General features: G+C 39.1%; 1 protein-coding gene across 8 annotated transcripts in view; it reads left to right on the top strand.

The window, feature by feature from the left end:
- The window catches only part of ptprfa (protein tyrosine phosphatase receptor type Fa), a 226,679-nt gene that overhangs the window by 174,242 nt on the left and 35,645 nt on the right, over positions 1–16,792 (top strand). For all 8 annotated transcript variants that reach the window (XM_084128827.1, XM_084128826.1, XM_084128824.1 and 5 more), the window contains 4 exons: positions 8,489–8,606; positions 9,602–10,183; positions 13,396–13,493; positions 13,593–13,849. In XM_084128827.1, coding sequence (XP_083984953.1) covers positions 8,489–8,606; positions 9,602–10,183; positions 13,396–13,493; positions 13,593–13,849 — 1,055 coding nt within the window. The remainder of the gene's footprint in view (positions 1–8,488; positions 8,607–9,601; positions 10,184–13,395; positions 13,494–13,592; positions 13,850–16,792) is intronic.

The raw sequence follows: 16,792 nt of genomic DNA, 5'->3' as shown, positions 1-16,792 counted from the left end.
CATTTTTTGGGGGATTTTTGCATTCATCAGTCTGAACCATTCAAACCTGTTAACCATGTTATTGTAAGATTTTTTTAAAATGGTTTCTAATATAGAAATTTAATTTCTATTCTATTTATAAACGTATGTTGATTACTAGCCTGGGTTTCCCCATGGTGATTTTATTCACGCTGCTAGGCATGGACCAGATTTTCCCCTCAAAAAGGGAACCAATCACAGAACGGGGAGGGAGCAGCAAGACGATGACGACGTCTATGCGACACACTGAAGCACTTTGTTTATATCTATGGATCCAACATGGCATCAGACGCGAAGTTACCTTTCGATGCAGCCTTAGATAGTGTTCTAAGTAGTTTAGAACGCAAGTTTATTTCGTCGTCTTCCTCGTCGAATTTCTGTCGCTCTACATACGTCTTCTGGTATAATTGAAACGATTGGCTATGAGCTACGTACAGGCGCATTTGATAGACATTCGTAGCGTCCAATAAACGGCTCTGGGCATTCGTAAACCACGCCTCAAATACGAGAAAATGAACATGTGGTTCCCAGACCACGTCTCAATGAGACGAGGTCTGACGTTAGCCAGGCTAGTTGATTACAGTATTCTCTTCAGTTTATGCAAAGGTTATATGTTTGATTCAGGCTAAGTTTGCAAGTGTTGTTTAACCAAACCTGTTACAAATCATTTTAGGTAATTGAAACATAGCTAAAATAAAATATAAATATTAGATCTGAAAGTTATATATACTGTGCGTGCGTGCGTGCGTGTGTGTGTATTTAACCTGAAAAATGTGTAAACGTGAAGTGTAACTGCATGGAATATGAATTTATATAAAAACAAAAAACAGTAGGACTTTGCCTCCTGGTTTTAGAACACCACTGCTTCAAGGGTTTATAGAGGACTAAAATCACCAGTTCTCATAGACAATAAAGGATGTCCAGAATAAAATAATGAAATAGTCCAAATCCATCTCTGTGAGACTATAAACTGCAGTGCAGACCTGAGACTTACTTTTGTGTTTGATGGAGTGAGCAGTTTGTCCCGTCCCCGTTGAATTGTCTTGCTTTAGCTTTCTCATCTCTCTGTCTGTCTCTCTCTGTGTTTATATTCACTGTTTTATGATTAAAGCATTTTAGAAGGGTCTGCAGGCGGCGTGTATTTTATTTGCTGTTAGTCAGCAAGGTTATGGAGCGGAATATAAATCCCTCCATCAGCGGTGAGATGGCAGCGCTTCATGTGCATCTGGGGGAAGACAAAGCGTTCACTGAATATGCAGCTGCCATATTAAGAGGAGAAATCACCCTGCTGCCCTCAAACGTGTGTAGAAACTGAGGCTTTGACTGGCAGACGGCAGGTTCTTTGAGCTGTGTGTGTGTGTGTGTTTGTGTGTGAGGTGAGAGGAATAAGGGGGAAAATGTAATCCCTGAGCGAGATGCTGAATAAGCAGATATCCTCTAACCTCTGAAGGTGAAACTTAATCTCTACTTACTGACAGAGGGGCTAAATCATCAGGTACTGCGTGTGTGTGTGTGTGTGTGTGTGTGTGTGTGTGTGTGTGTGTGTGTTACAATCTATACAACCATTTACCCTCTTCAGTACCCAATTTCTCTCTCACACACACACAGTCCTTTACATGGTACAATAATGGCTTTACATGGTAATGTGTGTGTGTGTATATATATATAATAATGTATATACACATTTAAAAAAAATCCAGAAATCACAATGTATGATTTTTTAACTATTTATTTGTATGATACAGCTGCAAATAAGTATTTGAACACCTGAGAAAATCAATGTTAATATTTGGTACAGTAGCCTTTGTTTGCAATTACAGAGGTCAAACGTTTCCTGTAGTTTTTCACCAGGTTTGCACACACTGCAGGAGGGATTTTGGCCCACTCCTCCACACAGATCTTCTCTAGATCAGTCAGGTTTCTGGGCTGTCACTGAGAAACATGGAGTTTGAGCTCCCTCCAAAGATTCTCTATTGGGTTTAGGTCTGGAGACTGGCTAGGCCACGCCAGAACCTTGATATGCTTCTTACAGAGCCACTCCTTGGTTATAATGGCTGTGTGCTTGGGGTCATTGTCATGTTGGAAGACCCAGCCTCGACCAATCTTCAATGCTCTAACTGAGGGAAGGAGGTTGTTCCCCAAAATCTTGCAATACATGGCCCCGGTCATCCTCTCCTTAATACAGTGCAGTCGCCCTGTCCCATGTGCAGAAAAACACCCCCAAAGCATGATGCTACCACCCCCATGCTTTACAGTAGGGATGGTGTTCTTGGGATGGTACTCATCATTCTTCTTCCTCCAAACACGTTTAGTGGAATTATGACCAAAAAGTTCTATTTTGGTCTCATCTGACCACATGACTTTCTCCCATGACTCCTCTGGATCATCCAAATGGTCATTGGCAAACTTAAGACGGGCCTTGACATGTGCTGGTTTAAGCAGGGGAACCTTCCGTGCCATGCATGATTTCAAACCATGACGTCTTAGTGTATTACCAACAGTAACCTTGGAAACGGTGGTCCCAGCTCTTTTCAGGTCATTGACCAGCTCCTCCCGTGTAGTTCTGGGCTGATTTCTCACCTTTCTTAGGATCATTGAGACCCCACGAGGTGAGATCTTGCATGGAGCCCCAGTCCGAGGGAGATTGACAGTCATGTTTAGCTTCTTCCATTTTCTAATGATTGCTCCAACAGTGGACCTTTTTTCACCAAGCTGCTTGGCAATTTCCCCGTAGCCCTTTCCAGCCTTGTGGAGGTGTACAATTTTGTCTCTAGTGTCTTTGGACAGCTCTTTGGTCTTGGCCATGTTAGTAGTTGGATTCTTACTGATTGTATGGGGTGGACAGGTGTCTTTATGCAGCTAACGACCTCAAACAGGTGCATCTAATTTAGGATAATAAATGGAGTGGAGGTGGACATTTTAAAGGCAGACTAACAGGTCTTTGAGGGTAATATATAATAATATATACACACATATACACATCGCGCTCCACTCAAATCGCCCCCCGCTCGCTCCAAAAAAGGAAAAAAATCTACATGTATATCACTTTTAGCTTAGACCACAGCCTTACCTCCTAAAGAACTAACGAGTAACAACAACATTTTTCAAATAGAAATGTTTTATTTCAAATTACAGGCCTATGTAAGAAGGAATATAGCCTACACAAAAAGTCCTGTAAAATTAAACGAATAAATGGGCCTAATAATATAAATAAAAATTATATAAACAAAAATATGATACATTTTTTAAAAGTAAATTAACTATAAGGCCAGAATTTTGATAAGTGAACTTTTGCACAACGCGAACGATTAAAATTTAAATTGGCTTCAATACACACAAATAGCTGTAAAATTAAACGAATAAATGGGCCTAATAATATAAATATTATTACGGATGACACAAATTCGGCTAAATAAAACGAACCATTAGGTCTACTTGAATGAAAAAACGAATTTGTTTGAATATTACGCTATATTTAATTTACACTTTGTTACAAGTTACCGTATTCAATTTGCTAACCTTTTGTTTTCTTCCCAGCGTGTTCGCGTAGCTCACGTTCATGTTTTCGAGAGATGTGTCTTTTGAGATTCCAAAATGAATCTTTGCTGACTGAAACGATGTCTCCACATTCGTTTTCTTGTACCACATTATCATTGTTAGTTTGTTAGTTAGTTAGTTATATTAATAGTACACCTGACCTGTATGACTTCTCATTTTCCTTTTTGAAGTAGCCTACTTTTTGAACTCCATTATTGAGCCGAGATTTGACTGAAAATAGTCTACTGTCGATGACTGTGCAAGACAGATGGATCCTGGTTTAGGTTTGACTGAGCATGCTTCAGACTCGTGGTGTGAGCGGAGCGAAATTGGAGCGAAATTGGAGCGGGAAATAAGGCGACGCTCCGTCCTTTTAAAAATGCCGCTCTGCGCTCTGTCCAAGATCCGCCCGCTCCCACTCCCCGCTCGCTCCCGCTCACATGCTCTGATACATACACACACACACACACACACACACACCATGCGAAAACATTAACGGTTTGATTTTATTAATCTTTTTATATGTATGAAATACATCTCTTATGCTCACACAGGCTCAATTTATTTGATCAATAATATAGTAAGTAATATTTTTTTATATATATATTGTATATTTAGATATATTGTAAAATGTAATTTATTCCTGTGACCAAAGCTGAATTTTCAGCATCATTACTCCAGTCTTCAATGTCACAAAATCAATTTTCATAATCAATTCAAAAATCATTGTTTGTTTGTTGTTTTGTATTTAACCCTCTGGGGTCTGAGGTGTTTTCTAGGCCCTGGAGATGTTTTGACATCCACTGACATGTGTGCTTATTTCTGTTACTAATAACATATTCATAGCTAAAGTCTGATTACACTGTATTCAGCACAAACTCTGCTACAATAATATGTGAGCAGCATGCATGTAAAAGTTTGTAGTTTTGAAATAAGGCCATTAATCCCATACTGAATAATTGTTCAGAAGACTTTTGAAAACTAGATCATGTAGGTTACAAATCTTACTTCAAAACTATGAAAAATCATCCTGCTCACTCATTCACATAAAACAATATATTGATTTAAAATTTGTAAGACATGATTTGTGTAAGAAAGCTGAATGCGAGGAGGGCGTGAATCATCATGAATATTGTTGTGTTTCACACCAAAGACCCTCCCCTAATGGCCCTATCAGGTGGGACTGTGAGGGAACTAGAACAAAGAATGTGGAGAGATTAAAAGAATCCAAATATACACAACTGAGGACAAAAACGCACATTATTGAGCACACTGATCTAAAGACAATAGTCACACACCTTTGTGCCATTCCTGAAACAGTTCCTGTTCAACACACCTTTCATATCCAAGGTGTTTGCTTTATCATTTTACCATATTCGTGCTTGCTGTTGTTGGTACAGCTCTCTCAGAGAAAAACAGTTTGAATAGACTTGTGTACAAGTTTGAGTCAGCAGGACTCATCAGTGGCATCTGGTCCCTGTAAAAAACAACAAAACATCTGTGAACATGCTGATATCAGGAGCAACTTAGGGAAAACATCTAATTGTGATTAATAATAATAATAATAAGTTTATATTTTGGGAAAATGCAGGCGGCCTATAACTATAAATCATTAGAAAGTATTCATGAGTTTTTCATGAGTTGCAAGTATTCATGAGTTACAGTTCATTTTCTGTCGTGTTTCAGAATGGACTTCACTGAGAGAGAGATGGCAGAACGTGCATCATGTTTGCACAGTGAATTTTGTTTTTATTGTGAGTGTACACAAATAAAAGTAGACACTTAACAGTTTCAAATGATGTATAGCACTTATTTGTATGACAAAAATTGTTAGTGAGTTATTTGAGTCTCTTTTGCACTGATAAGGAAAAAAGCGACCGCCGACCAGTGAGGGTTAACAGCTCCCTGTCACTTTTATATGAACTGAAAGTCTGACCTAGCCTGGCAAGCCAGACCCACATCAAGATGTTGGGTCTGGGAACTCACCAATGGCAGGGCTCAATCCGAGGGGCGGGATAAATGGTTGTCTTTCAAATTCCCTTTGCACGCAATAGGATAGCGCTACAACCAACCAGAGCGTTTTCCTACCAGCGGAGCTTGTTGATAGATTTAACTTTTGCCATATCTGGTCGGTAAAACTCTGAACACATCTTCCTTTTTTAAGAATGACTTAAGTGCCGTTCTTTGTTCTTTTCTCAAAGAAAAGCTTAACTCCAAGTCCTCCAGAGTCACGGCCAAAGCCGATTCGAAAGACCGCTGTTCGCCAGCAGCAGCAGCCATTCTTTGTTTTCAAGTAGCAGGGAACCATCGCAACTCTGTCGTCATTATGTTAAGCCCGCCCACCGACTCTATACATGATGTGATTGGCCTGACTAGAGTTTGTTTTTTCCGGCTCGAAAGCCAACGGAGAGTTGCTCGACCACCCTGGCTGCAAAATAAAATTTGTGCCGCAAGGGTGCGTCTAGATTTCTAGGCTAAGTCTGACCACAAACTCAACACACATTTATTATTCTGTTGGCTTGCATTGACACAGAGACTGATGCATTATTAGCTGAATAACAATGAACATTGATTTCAGATTTATCCACCCGTAAACAATGGCTGGTCGATGAACATGTCGATCTGATGACTCTTAGTAAATTGGTGGTTCTTGGCCAGAATAAGCTGCAACAAACCCCACAAAATGGCCCGTGTGTGTCAGTGGGATGCAAAGGACTCATGGACTCTGTGAGGAACTGCAGTGTGTTCTGAGATGTGGCCATACGGCAGGAATATGCATTTGTGTTTCATTTGTGTTCCGATTATTAACGGAAGTCATACAGGTTTGGAACGACATGAGAGCGAGTAAATGACGAGAGATTTTTCATCTTTGGGTGAACTAACCCTTTTAAATGCATTGTTGAGAAGCTGTGGAACCCTGCGCTGAGCACATGCTGGCACCCTGCATCCCTCTTACTGTGCCCTACATATTTATAGAGGCTCGTGTTCAACTGTCATGTGCAGCTATGCCCTGTTAAACCTCTCTGTCTGAGTCTGTCTGTGTCTCCCTGTGCAGCCCTTTCCATCCCTCCATCTCTCTGTGTTTCCATTTCTTCTTTATTAATGAGTCGTGACAGTGATATCACTCTAAACAGATAAAGCGGCGTCTCTCTCAATGGTGGTCGGCTCTAGTAAACTCTGTGTTGCCACAGGCAGCCTATCCATCATGCCTTAATGTGAAATGTTGAAGTCTTCCCACTTTTCAGGACCCAATGACTCTCCCAAACACATGCTAGAGATAAGACTACTCAAAACAGGAGTATAAAGCACGAGAGAGGGATCCCTGCCACGCTGCAGCTTTTAACTAGCATTTAAAAGCTTTAGATGATTCACATGTTCACTAGCTGTGAAGTGATAAAGTCAATGGGAAATCAACTGTAATTTTCTTCTGTATGGTGATATACGTCCAAGAGAAACTTGATTTTCCCATGAGAGAAGATGGGCAGGATGCGATTTTATCCATCTGGATTGTGAAAAGTTTGTGTATTATGTTTACAGTAAGAGAAAGACTTTTGTTGTTTGGATGAGGATGTTTACTTTTTTCAGCTGGTCTGTTTACAAGGAGTCATAGTTTCATTATGAACAGCATATGCACAAGCAATTGGGAAATTCAGTCAATCTTTAAGCATTTAACAATTTCAAACTCAATTACGTCTGTATATGTGTGAGCTTGAACAGGAGGGTTTTCTGCACTGCAAACATCTACTAAGAATGTAAAATCTTTTACTTGTTACAATTTTTTTTCTCTCTTTTTTTGCGATGCTAAAGTTTCCCATGAAAATGTATTCAGACTGCAATATGTCACGTCTATCTTCAATAGAAAGAAACTTTAGAAGTGTTTTGCTTCCTGCTGTTCTTCCAGACTCAAGCAGCTTCTCCACACATTCATGGAAACAAAATCCCTGCATCCGTTTTCCCCAGTTTTGGTTGAGATGACAATATTTAGACACTCTGGTGGGGTTTTCTGTGCTTGTTTTATCAAATGTTCCAGCTCGAGTCTGTCTGGGGAAACTAGATCTACAAGAGTTGTGCTGGCAAACAGGCAGAACTGGTTGTAAAAACGAATAAAACTAGAATTATGACCTTCCAAAAATGATCTAGATCTTAGAGAATAAAATCAGATTCACATTAGGCACCAACCACATCACACATTCATCATGCTGTAATAATTTAGGCTTTAAAGGCACTTCCACAGGCTCCTTCAGCGCTGCAGTGAATGAACTCGGGAGTAAATATAGAGCAGCCTTTTGTGCTTCAAAAATCTTGCATCGATTCTAAATGATATCAGCTGAAAATATTTGAAACACTTTGCATGCAAAACGAGTGCGGTGTGAAGAACAGGATTTATCCTTGAGGTATAAAGACACAAAGAGAGCAGTTCTGAAAGAATCTTGCAACTTATTGATCGCAAGAAAACAGGATTATATCATCCTTTAAACCCCAGACAAAGTAAAACTCAAGGAAAAACATGTGACTGATAGGAAACTGAAAAGCACCTTGACCAGGTAGACTCAAAATTGAGACAAAGCTGCATGTCCTGACTGAATGCTTAAAGTTTAATGAAAACCTTGAAATGCACTTCAGCCAATATTAAACAGACATGTCAGAAATTTGACAGCACGCTGAACAATGAAAAAGGACCAAACGCACAATATGTCCCTTCTTGTCATCAATTAACTTTCTGTCTCTCTCTCTCTCTCTCTCTCTCTCTCTCTCTCTCTCTCTCTCTCTCTCTCTCTCTCTCTCTCTCTCTCTCTCTCTCTCTCTCTCTCTCTCTCTCTCTCTCTCTCTCTCTCTCTCTCTCTCTCTCTCTCTCTCTCTCTCTCTCTCTCTCTCTCTCTCTCTCTCTCTCTCTCTCTCTCTCTCTCTCTCTCTGTCTCTCTCTCTCTCTCAGGAGGCCATCATCACCGGCCTGTTGCCTGAAACGACATATTCTGTTACTGTGGCGGCATATACCACTAAAGGAGACGGAGCACGGAGCAAAGCCAAAGTAGTGACTACGACTGGGGCGGGTGAGCGTGTGTTTTATTCCAGTCACAGATTAAGAGTTCATTGAAAGTTTAGAGTGCAAAATACTAAGTGCATTTAGTATTCTCAGAGGTAAAAAGTTACACCACAAACCTCCCGCCCACGATGACCTCACAGTGACCTCCTCAACTATCACTATAGCTGTATTTTCAGCTTTACACGAATTTCATCACCTGAACAATCTGGCTGAGGGACTGTAGATTATATAGAAGTGGAGATTCATTCGCATCATTCTTTTTCTAGGGTAAGAGAGGATTTATCAATGTGGTCCAGCCTTACAAAATGAATCAGGGTTGACTATACTTCACACCAAAGTCTCATCGTATATTGATCTTTGATCATTTATATAACTCAAACAAATAACCCTTTCCACTTGAGTTTTCATAGGTCATATTTTCACTGTTTATAATATAATATAATATAATATAATATAATATAATATAATATAATATAATATAATATAATATAATATAATATAATATAATATAATATAATGATTTAAATTGTATTATTTAAATCAAAATATTAAATAAAATAAGAAATATATATTTTGTTATATGCTAAACCAATGTTAAACCATCAAGCTTTTATTTTGGTGGTCAGCTGGCAATACATGTATTGCTATAACTAACAAAACTAAAAGTAAAACATTTGCATTACTTGAATGACAAAAATCCGTAACAAAATTACTAAAACTTCACTCAAATAAAATTAAAACAGAACATAATAAAAAAATAAAAATATTAACAACAACTATAATAGAGTATCAATGATACTAAAATAACACTGGTTTCGGCATCTCAGAGTGGCTTGATTCATAGTAATTAAAACCAATCTGAGACGCTAAAACACTGTCATATCGCAATATCTATCTATCAAAATACCATACTGAAATAAAGCTGTGTTTACTCTAGTATTAGCCATGACTGACAAAATGACGAATGATCTGACGGATATCTCGCATCTCTGTCACTGGTAGTTCCAGGCAAGCCCACCATGATCATTAGCACCACCATCGGGAACACAGCTCTGATCCAGTGGCAGCCTCCTAAAGAGATGGTGGGAGAACTGATGGGCTACAGACTGCGCTACAAGCGTGAAGAGGAGGAGAACTACACCACCCGTGACTTCAGACGCAGCGACGACCACTTCACCGTCACCGGCCTGCACAAGGGCGCCACCTACATTTTTAAGCTCTGCGCCAAGAACCGTGCGGGAAACGGAGAGGAGTACAGTAAGGAGATCAGCACCCCGGACGACGTGCCCAGCAGTTACCCACAAAACCTCAGAGTCGTGGGCCTGACCACCACCACCACCAAACTGGCCTGGGACCCCCCGCCTCTGCCCGAGAGGAACGGCAAAATCGTACGCTACGTGGTGGTGTACCGAGACATCAACAGCCATCAGAACCAGACCAACGGTACCGCCGAGACGCAAATGACCATCCAGGGTCTGCAGCCGGACACCACCTATGACATCAGAGTGAGGGCGTTCACGGGGAAAGGTGGAGGTCCGATAAGCCCCAGCATCCAGAGCAGAACCATGTCTACCTCCATGCCTGGTGAGTTATTTATTTAAAGAGACGTTATCAGTCCTTGAACATCTCGTTCATCCACCAATGTAGATGAAACTGCTCTGAAGTGTCTATCGAGGTGATACTGTGCCACTACTGAATCTATAGCATCATAACGAAATGAGGGCCAGATGTACTAACGCTTTTGTGCCCACTTCAGGCGTATTTGTTTCGCAAAGTGCACATAAAACCATGGCGAGGTATGTACGAACGGGATGCACCGAGATGAAAGCGCAGACTGCCTGTCGCGGGAACTGAAAATGGCAAAATGCGCTTTTCGTGTCATGCATATGCATTCATGGGATGGTCAAGGGGAAAGTGGGAGTGTCACATAAAGAGATGGGAGGGGAAGCGTAAACTGGGCCTAATTATATATTCCGCATTATGTACAGAAAAAGCCGGTGAAAGCGCGCCTCTATTTTGCGCTGAAAATTCTCCGCCTCTTAAAAGCAGGTGTAACTTAGGAAGCGGGTTTCCTGGCCTGTGCCCTGTTAAACGCAACTTTTTCTTTGGTACGGCGTTTGAGGTCCTGCCACCTCTTTTTCACCTCTTCCACCTGTCTGCGGGTCGAGGATATTGCATTGATTTTTTTTTGTGTGATTTCGGTCCAGATTGTGTGGGTGTGGAATTCTGGCCTTGTATGATGTTTAAATCATAACAAGCAGATCAACCTCGTTATCGCTAAATTTTTGTTTTCGCTGTTTTGCCTGACTTGGTGGCTGATCCATGATGGAAAGAGAGGAGGAGGCCCATTCAATTGCACGTTTAAATACACGCAATTTACGGTATAGTGGGTGGGGACAGGCGATGATTACCTGATGAACTACAGGTTTGGTACATTACACGCACACTGCGGTTTCACATCAAGTGCTTTCTGCGTCTTGGCCATGGCGCTATTAACGCTGCGTTCGCAAATGTACGTACATCTGGCCCTGTGTGTTTTAGTTGAGCTGCGAGTTTGAATTGAATTGTGCAGTCTGAATTGAATGTGATGAGACTTAATGACTCCTTATGAGCTTGTTTATTCGATTAATGAATTAATCAAAGAGACTCACAAATCAGAAGTCGCTCCCTCAAAAGTTCTGAAAGAATTGTTAATGGAATCATTAAGGAAAATTGGAATTAAAATCAAAGTCGTATTTACCAGAGAAAACCTTTATTGCTCAGAAACTGCTCTTGCAAAATCTCAGGAGATTAAATGGAAGAATTAGTTATGTTTAATTTAAGAATCAACTTTGTCTCAGGTGTTTCTGCCTAATTTCATTGTGAGAATTTTAAATAGTCGCAGATTGCTGTCAAATTGTTGACATTATTTGATCTTGTGAGAATTAGTTATTTTCGTTTTTGTTCATATTTTGAATTAGATTTTATTTTATATTTTAAATTTTAAGTTTTAGTCATTTAGTTGTGTTTTTTGTCATTTTTTGTTCTTAATCTTTAAAACAAAAATGAGAATTTTTTGCCTTGGATACTACCTGAAATTTTTTTTGCATTAATTTAATTTAATTTAATTTCAGTTCTTGTTTATTTTTATTTTATTTTAAGTAATGAAAGTGGTTTTTATGGTTTTAGTTTTAGTGCGTGCTAAAGAGTTTTTTTTTCTAAGGAGAAAAATCTGAGAAGCAGGAGATTTAAGAAAAAAACCCATCTGAGACATTAAAGAGATTTCATCTGTGTTTTTTCTTTGCTAATGGTTTGGTCCAGTGAGATTCCACTGTGGGAGGAGAGACTCAGTGCTGTGTGATAAAAATAGAGCTAGGCAGCTGAAAAAATGCCTTGTCGCATGATTCTGTGGATAGTGGCATCTGTCAGGACAAAATCAGGAATTAATACAGACAAGATTTGATTCAGTGCGATCAAATACTGATGGATGATGTCAGTTCCCACCCAAAAACATTTTCCACTCAATACTCAGTTTCTGTTGAAAATGTGTCACGTTATGGAAGTAAAGTGTTTTGTGATTGTCATATTCCGTTCTTTGTTTTGCAAAAAGATTCAGGCAGTCTTCACGTTTCAGCCATTTCTCTGTTCATTGAAAAACTCTCACACAGAGCAGATGGTGGGAGACGTATGACTTGAGAATTGCAGTCGCTGCAAAACTTCACATATGGCTCATCTTATGCTAGAAACATTAAAGGGTTACTTCACCCTTATGTCGTTCCCAAACTTGTACGGTTTTCTTTCTTCCATGGAACATATGGACTACCTTTGTGATATTTTTGGAGCTCAACAACATCCATTTTCATTTCCTTTTGTGCTTCACAGAATATTGTTATACAGGTTTGCAACTAGGCCTGTCATGATTATTTATTAATTGTCAGATTGTGTTTATTTGATCTAATCACAATTATTTTGAGATATTAAATAAGGGAAATTTAAGCAGGTAAACAAATGGCAATCAAGGATTAAAGTAATGGTCGAAAAACTCTCCAATTTTATTGTTATTTAACATTTGCGTCATGCCAAACATTCTTGGTTCTTAGAGTATTACTTTTTATTATGTTATGTTATGTTATGTTATGTTATGTTATGTTATGTTATGTTATGTTATGTTATGTTATGTTATGTTATGTTATATGTTATATGTTATATGTTATGTTATGTTATGTTATGTTATGTTATATGTTATGTTATGTTATGTTATATGTTATATGTTATATGTTATGTTATGTTATATGTTATGTTATGTTATGTTATGTTATGTTATGTTATGTTATGTTATAAGAAAAACATATGGACCTATTTAGTTGTTTACCAATAAAATAAAATAAATGTAAAAAATATAATATAAGGCTTACATTGTAAGTGACATTCATCGCAAATACTTGTGCAAATAATCGTCATCACAAAAAATCATGATTGTGACGGGCATATTTGGAACGTCAAGGGTGATGAAATAATGACAGAATATTCGTTTTTGATGAACAATCTCTTTAAATATGTCTGCTGAGATGGCGTCTCTTTCATTTCTCTGCGCTCTGACTCCTCAGCTTCCCTATGGCATAACCCACATGCAGAGAGCAGATAGTCGGCTTTGATTTCTGATGTGTGGTCTGAGATGAAGGCGTTATCAGTCTCAAACTGCATGTTAATCAGTGCAGTGATGCGTTTCCTTTGTCAATCACTGAGCCGGTCTGAAAAGAGATGGGGTGAGGAGTCTATGACATGCAGTAACTCTTTTATTCTCACCTCCTCTACAGAGTTCACTAAAAACTTTGGTGTGAAAGCTGTGATGAAGACCTCTGTCCTGCTCACATGGGAGGTGCCGGAAACCTACAAGTCCCAAGTGCCTTTCAAGGTGCCTTTTCCCTGTCATTCCACAGTTGTGAAGTAGAAAATGCAGTGTAAAATGAGTCTCATTGTGTGATGGAGTTAACCTGTGCTCCCCCTGTGCCAGATCCTGTACAACCAGCAGAGCGTTGAGGTTCAGGGCGACCTGAAGAGAAAGTTGATCACGCGTTTGCAGCCGGACACCGATTACTCCTTCGTGTTGATGAGCCGAGGGAACAGCGCTGGTGGACTACAACAGCAGGTCTCCATACGCACCGCCCCGGACCTGTTCACCAGCAAACCGGCCCACCAGAAACAAGACCCAGAGGAGGGCGGCAAACTCACCATCACACTGCCCAAAGTGCACAACAGCGCCCTCGTCAGGTCAGTCAAGTCAAGTCACCTTCACAGAGCTGCCAACTCTCACGCATTCACCGTGAGACTCACGCAATTGACACTTTTCACACGCTCTCACCCACACATCCATTTTCTCACGCATAGAAAAATCGTGAAGCAAAGAGGACACGGAGACCGACAGACTAGACAGAGCAGGTTACTTGTGATATTAAAAAAATCTCAGCTCTCAGATTCTGCCAATTTTATTACGAAATTCAAACAATAAATACCGTTTTTGCGCTTGTAAATGTGACGCGACAGATCCCTAGCGGCACGTGAACTGATCATCTCTACTTAATAGTAAATAAACACAAATGAACAATGTTGAAAGATACAGTACAACTTACCGAAATGTATATTCTTCATACATAATATCGATCAATCAGTGTTTTTCAACAGCGGAAAGCGGTCAATAAAACAGCTGGAGAACAATTATGTCACATTTACCTCAGGAAAGCCATTTAATGAACATAATATAGGCTATAGCAGGTTAGTTGGCCAGAAAAAAAGAGCTATAGAGAGTATTTTGCTAAATATGTGTACTATATTACATATTTATTATATTTTACTTTTATCATTAAATAAAGTTGTTATTATAATAAAACACGCATTATATTTAATTTGATTTATTTGAAACCTTAAATAATACTGCCAGCTTATAAGGCTCTCTGTATGTTTACAGCATTAGGTGAGGTTTTTTTTTCTTGAGAAATATTAACGCCTATCTTGTGTACCTAATATTTATCCAAGTGAGTCAATATATTAAATCAAATCACAAGAATTGAATTGAATTGAAATCATGAAATTTGTGTCAAGCAATAAATAAAAAAAAGTAGCTTCCCAGAAATTGTACCAGGTAAACATTGTAACATGTTGTCACTATATCTAATAAAATTCAGTTTAGTTACTGAAATGTTTTGACAATCACAATACACTTATTGTGATGCAAGATTATTTATTTTTTTTACACCCCCCCCCAATCGCCAATTCTCACTCCAAGCTAAACTCAAAAGTTGGCAGCTATGCCTTCATTTATATAGTGCTTTTAACAATATAGACTGTTTCAAAGCAGCTTTACAGTGATAAAAGGGAATTACAGTAACAGAGATTGTTTGGGCTTTACAGCAGCTCTAGAATAAAGTTACTGTACAGCTAAAGTTAGTTTTGATTGATTCACTTCCGTTGCAAAGATGATTAGTTATTAACTTAGGGGCCGCTAACACAACAGAAAAGCCTTAACGCACTCCGACCCGCTCATCCGCACAACCACAGTGTCTGGTGGCTCGAGAACGCAAACCTTGAAATAGGTTCCAAGGTGCAAGTCTTGAAAAATGTGTAGGAAAAAAAGTTATCTCTGCGCAAACTTTCAAACTCTCAACAAATTACTTGTCAGAAACAGTCAAAGAAATGCCCTAATAAAATCATCATTGAATCTTGTGCAGCCATCAACACTTCTGTGGTCATGATAGTGTTGTAAGGGCTGCGCGATATAAAAAAAAAAAAAAAAAAGGAAATCTTGGGATGAGTTTCAATACAATATCTGACGTTGCTAGGCTATGAATACATAAATAAATATGAGATGTAGAAAAGCACTGAAATACATTACAACTCTGCACTCCGACCACTTCAAGTTTCAACACATATAGTGTTTATTTTTCTCTAGTGCTATTATCAACATGATGCATTGCATTGCGCTGATGATGATTGATATGTATTTTACCTGTAATTAAATCTGCTAAATAAATTCTGCTGTGGTCGAGATTAGTGATTCCCCAGGTTTCCACAAGTTTGCTTGTGTCTACAGCATTTTTTTAGCTTCTTTTTTTCACTTATTTGGCAGATTTGTTTTCACTTCATTTCATTTGCAAAAATAACAAAACTTTTAGGCATGCTTTTCTTTATAAAAATATCAAACTGTTGTTTAAATGTCTTTATTTTCCACCAGTGGGAATAAATGGGTTACTATGAAAAGCAGCATTTGTTTTCCCCTTGCAAAATGATGCCCTCTGTTAAAAAATGAATCGCTAACTAATGATCAGTAAAAGCCAAGATAGATCTTACACGCCGTGCATCACATACGAGCGACATTAAGTGCTTTGACAATAAACAGAAAAAAATAATAATAAAAAAGTGATGTTAACTTTTGCATTGATTGACATTTCACACCAAGTAAAAGCAAGCATTATCTTTACTGCTCATCTGCCTGCAGTCTACAGAACTCGAGCACAGCATCAGTGCTTTTATTCCTCAATGTTTATCTTTAGTCAATCATTTTATCCCTTAAAACTCATCTTTGATCACCGAAATGTCATATTTAAACGTTCTTTCCTTAAAAAAAATCTTCATGCCTTAAAATAGCCTCATTTAGTATCCATGGACAATATGCAAATGAGCCCCGCCTCCACTCACTCACTCAGCTTAGAGATCCACTCGTTGACGATCACGCGTTGATCTGATTGTTACAAGGTAGTTTGTGACGTCACAAACACCAGCGATTTCAAACCGTGTTTTTGTTCATTGCAGTTTTAAGGAGAAAATACTCAGCAATGGTGTCGACTTGTCATAAAGCATATTAAAAACACCACATAGACATAAAAACTACATTAAAAGCTTGATTTTCACCACAGGGGGGACTTTAAAACAACCCAACGATGATACGTGTTGGCTCTCAAGGAGATGTTTGCTGGAGTCTCAGGGTTCAGCCAGTGCACATAAATACAAGAATCCTGTTCCTCTTTGGGCAAATATTAGACTGTTGTGCTTTAGTGAGACTGAGGCACTTCCCATCCCAGCTCAGAGGAGTCATCTCACATGGGTTTAGTTCACTGCAGCGAGCCGGATTTGCCGTAATGCAGTGCAGTCAGAGCTGGCTGAACGCTGAAAATACCCACGCTGCCCGCGGGATCGGTTCTGACCAAAGACAGCTCCCAA

Source organism: Abramis brama (genome assembly GCF_963993115.1).
Source record: "Abramis brama genome assembly, chromosome: 11".
Lineage (NCBI taxonomy): Eukaryota > Metazoa > Chordata > Actinopteri > Cypriniformes > Leuciscidae > Abramis > Abramis brama.
The sequence above is the reverse complement of the archived record's forward strand: the minus strand, read 5'-3'. Positions and strand labels throughout refer to the sequence as shown.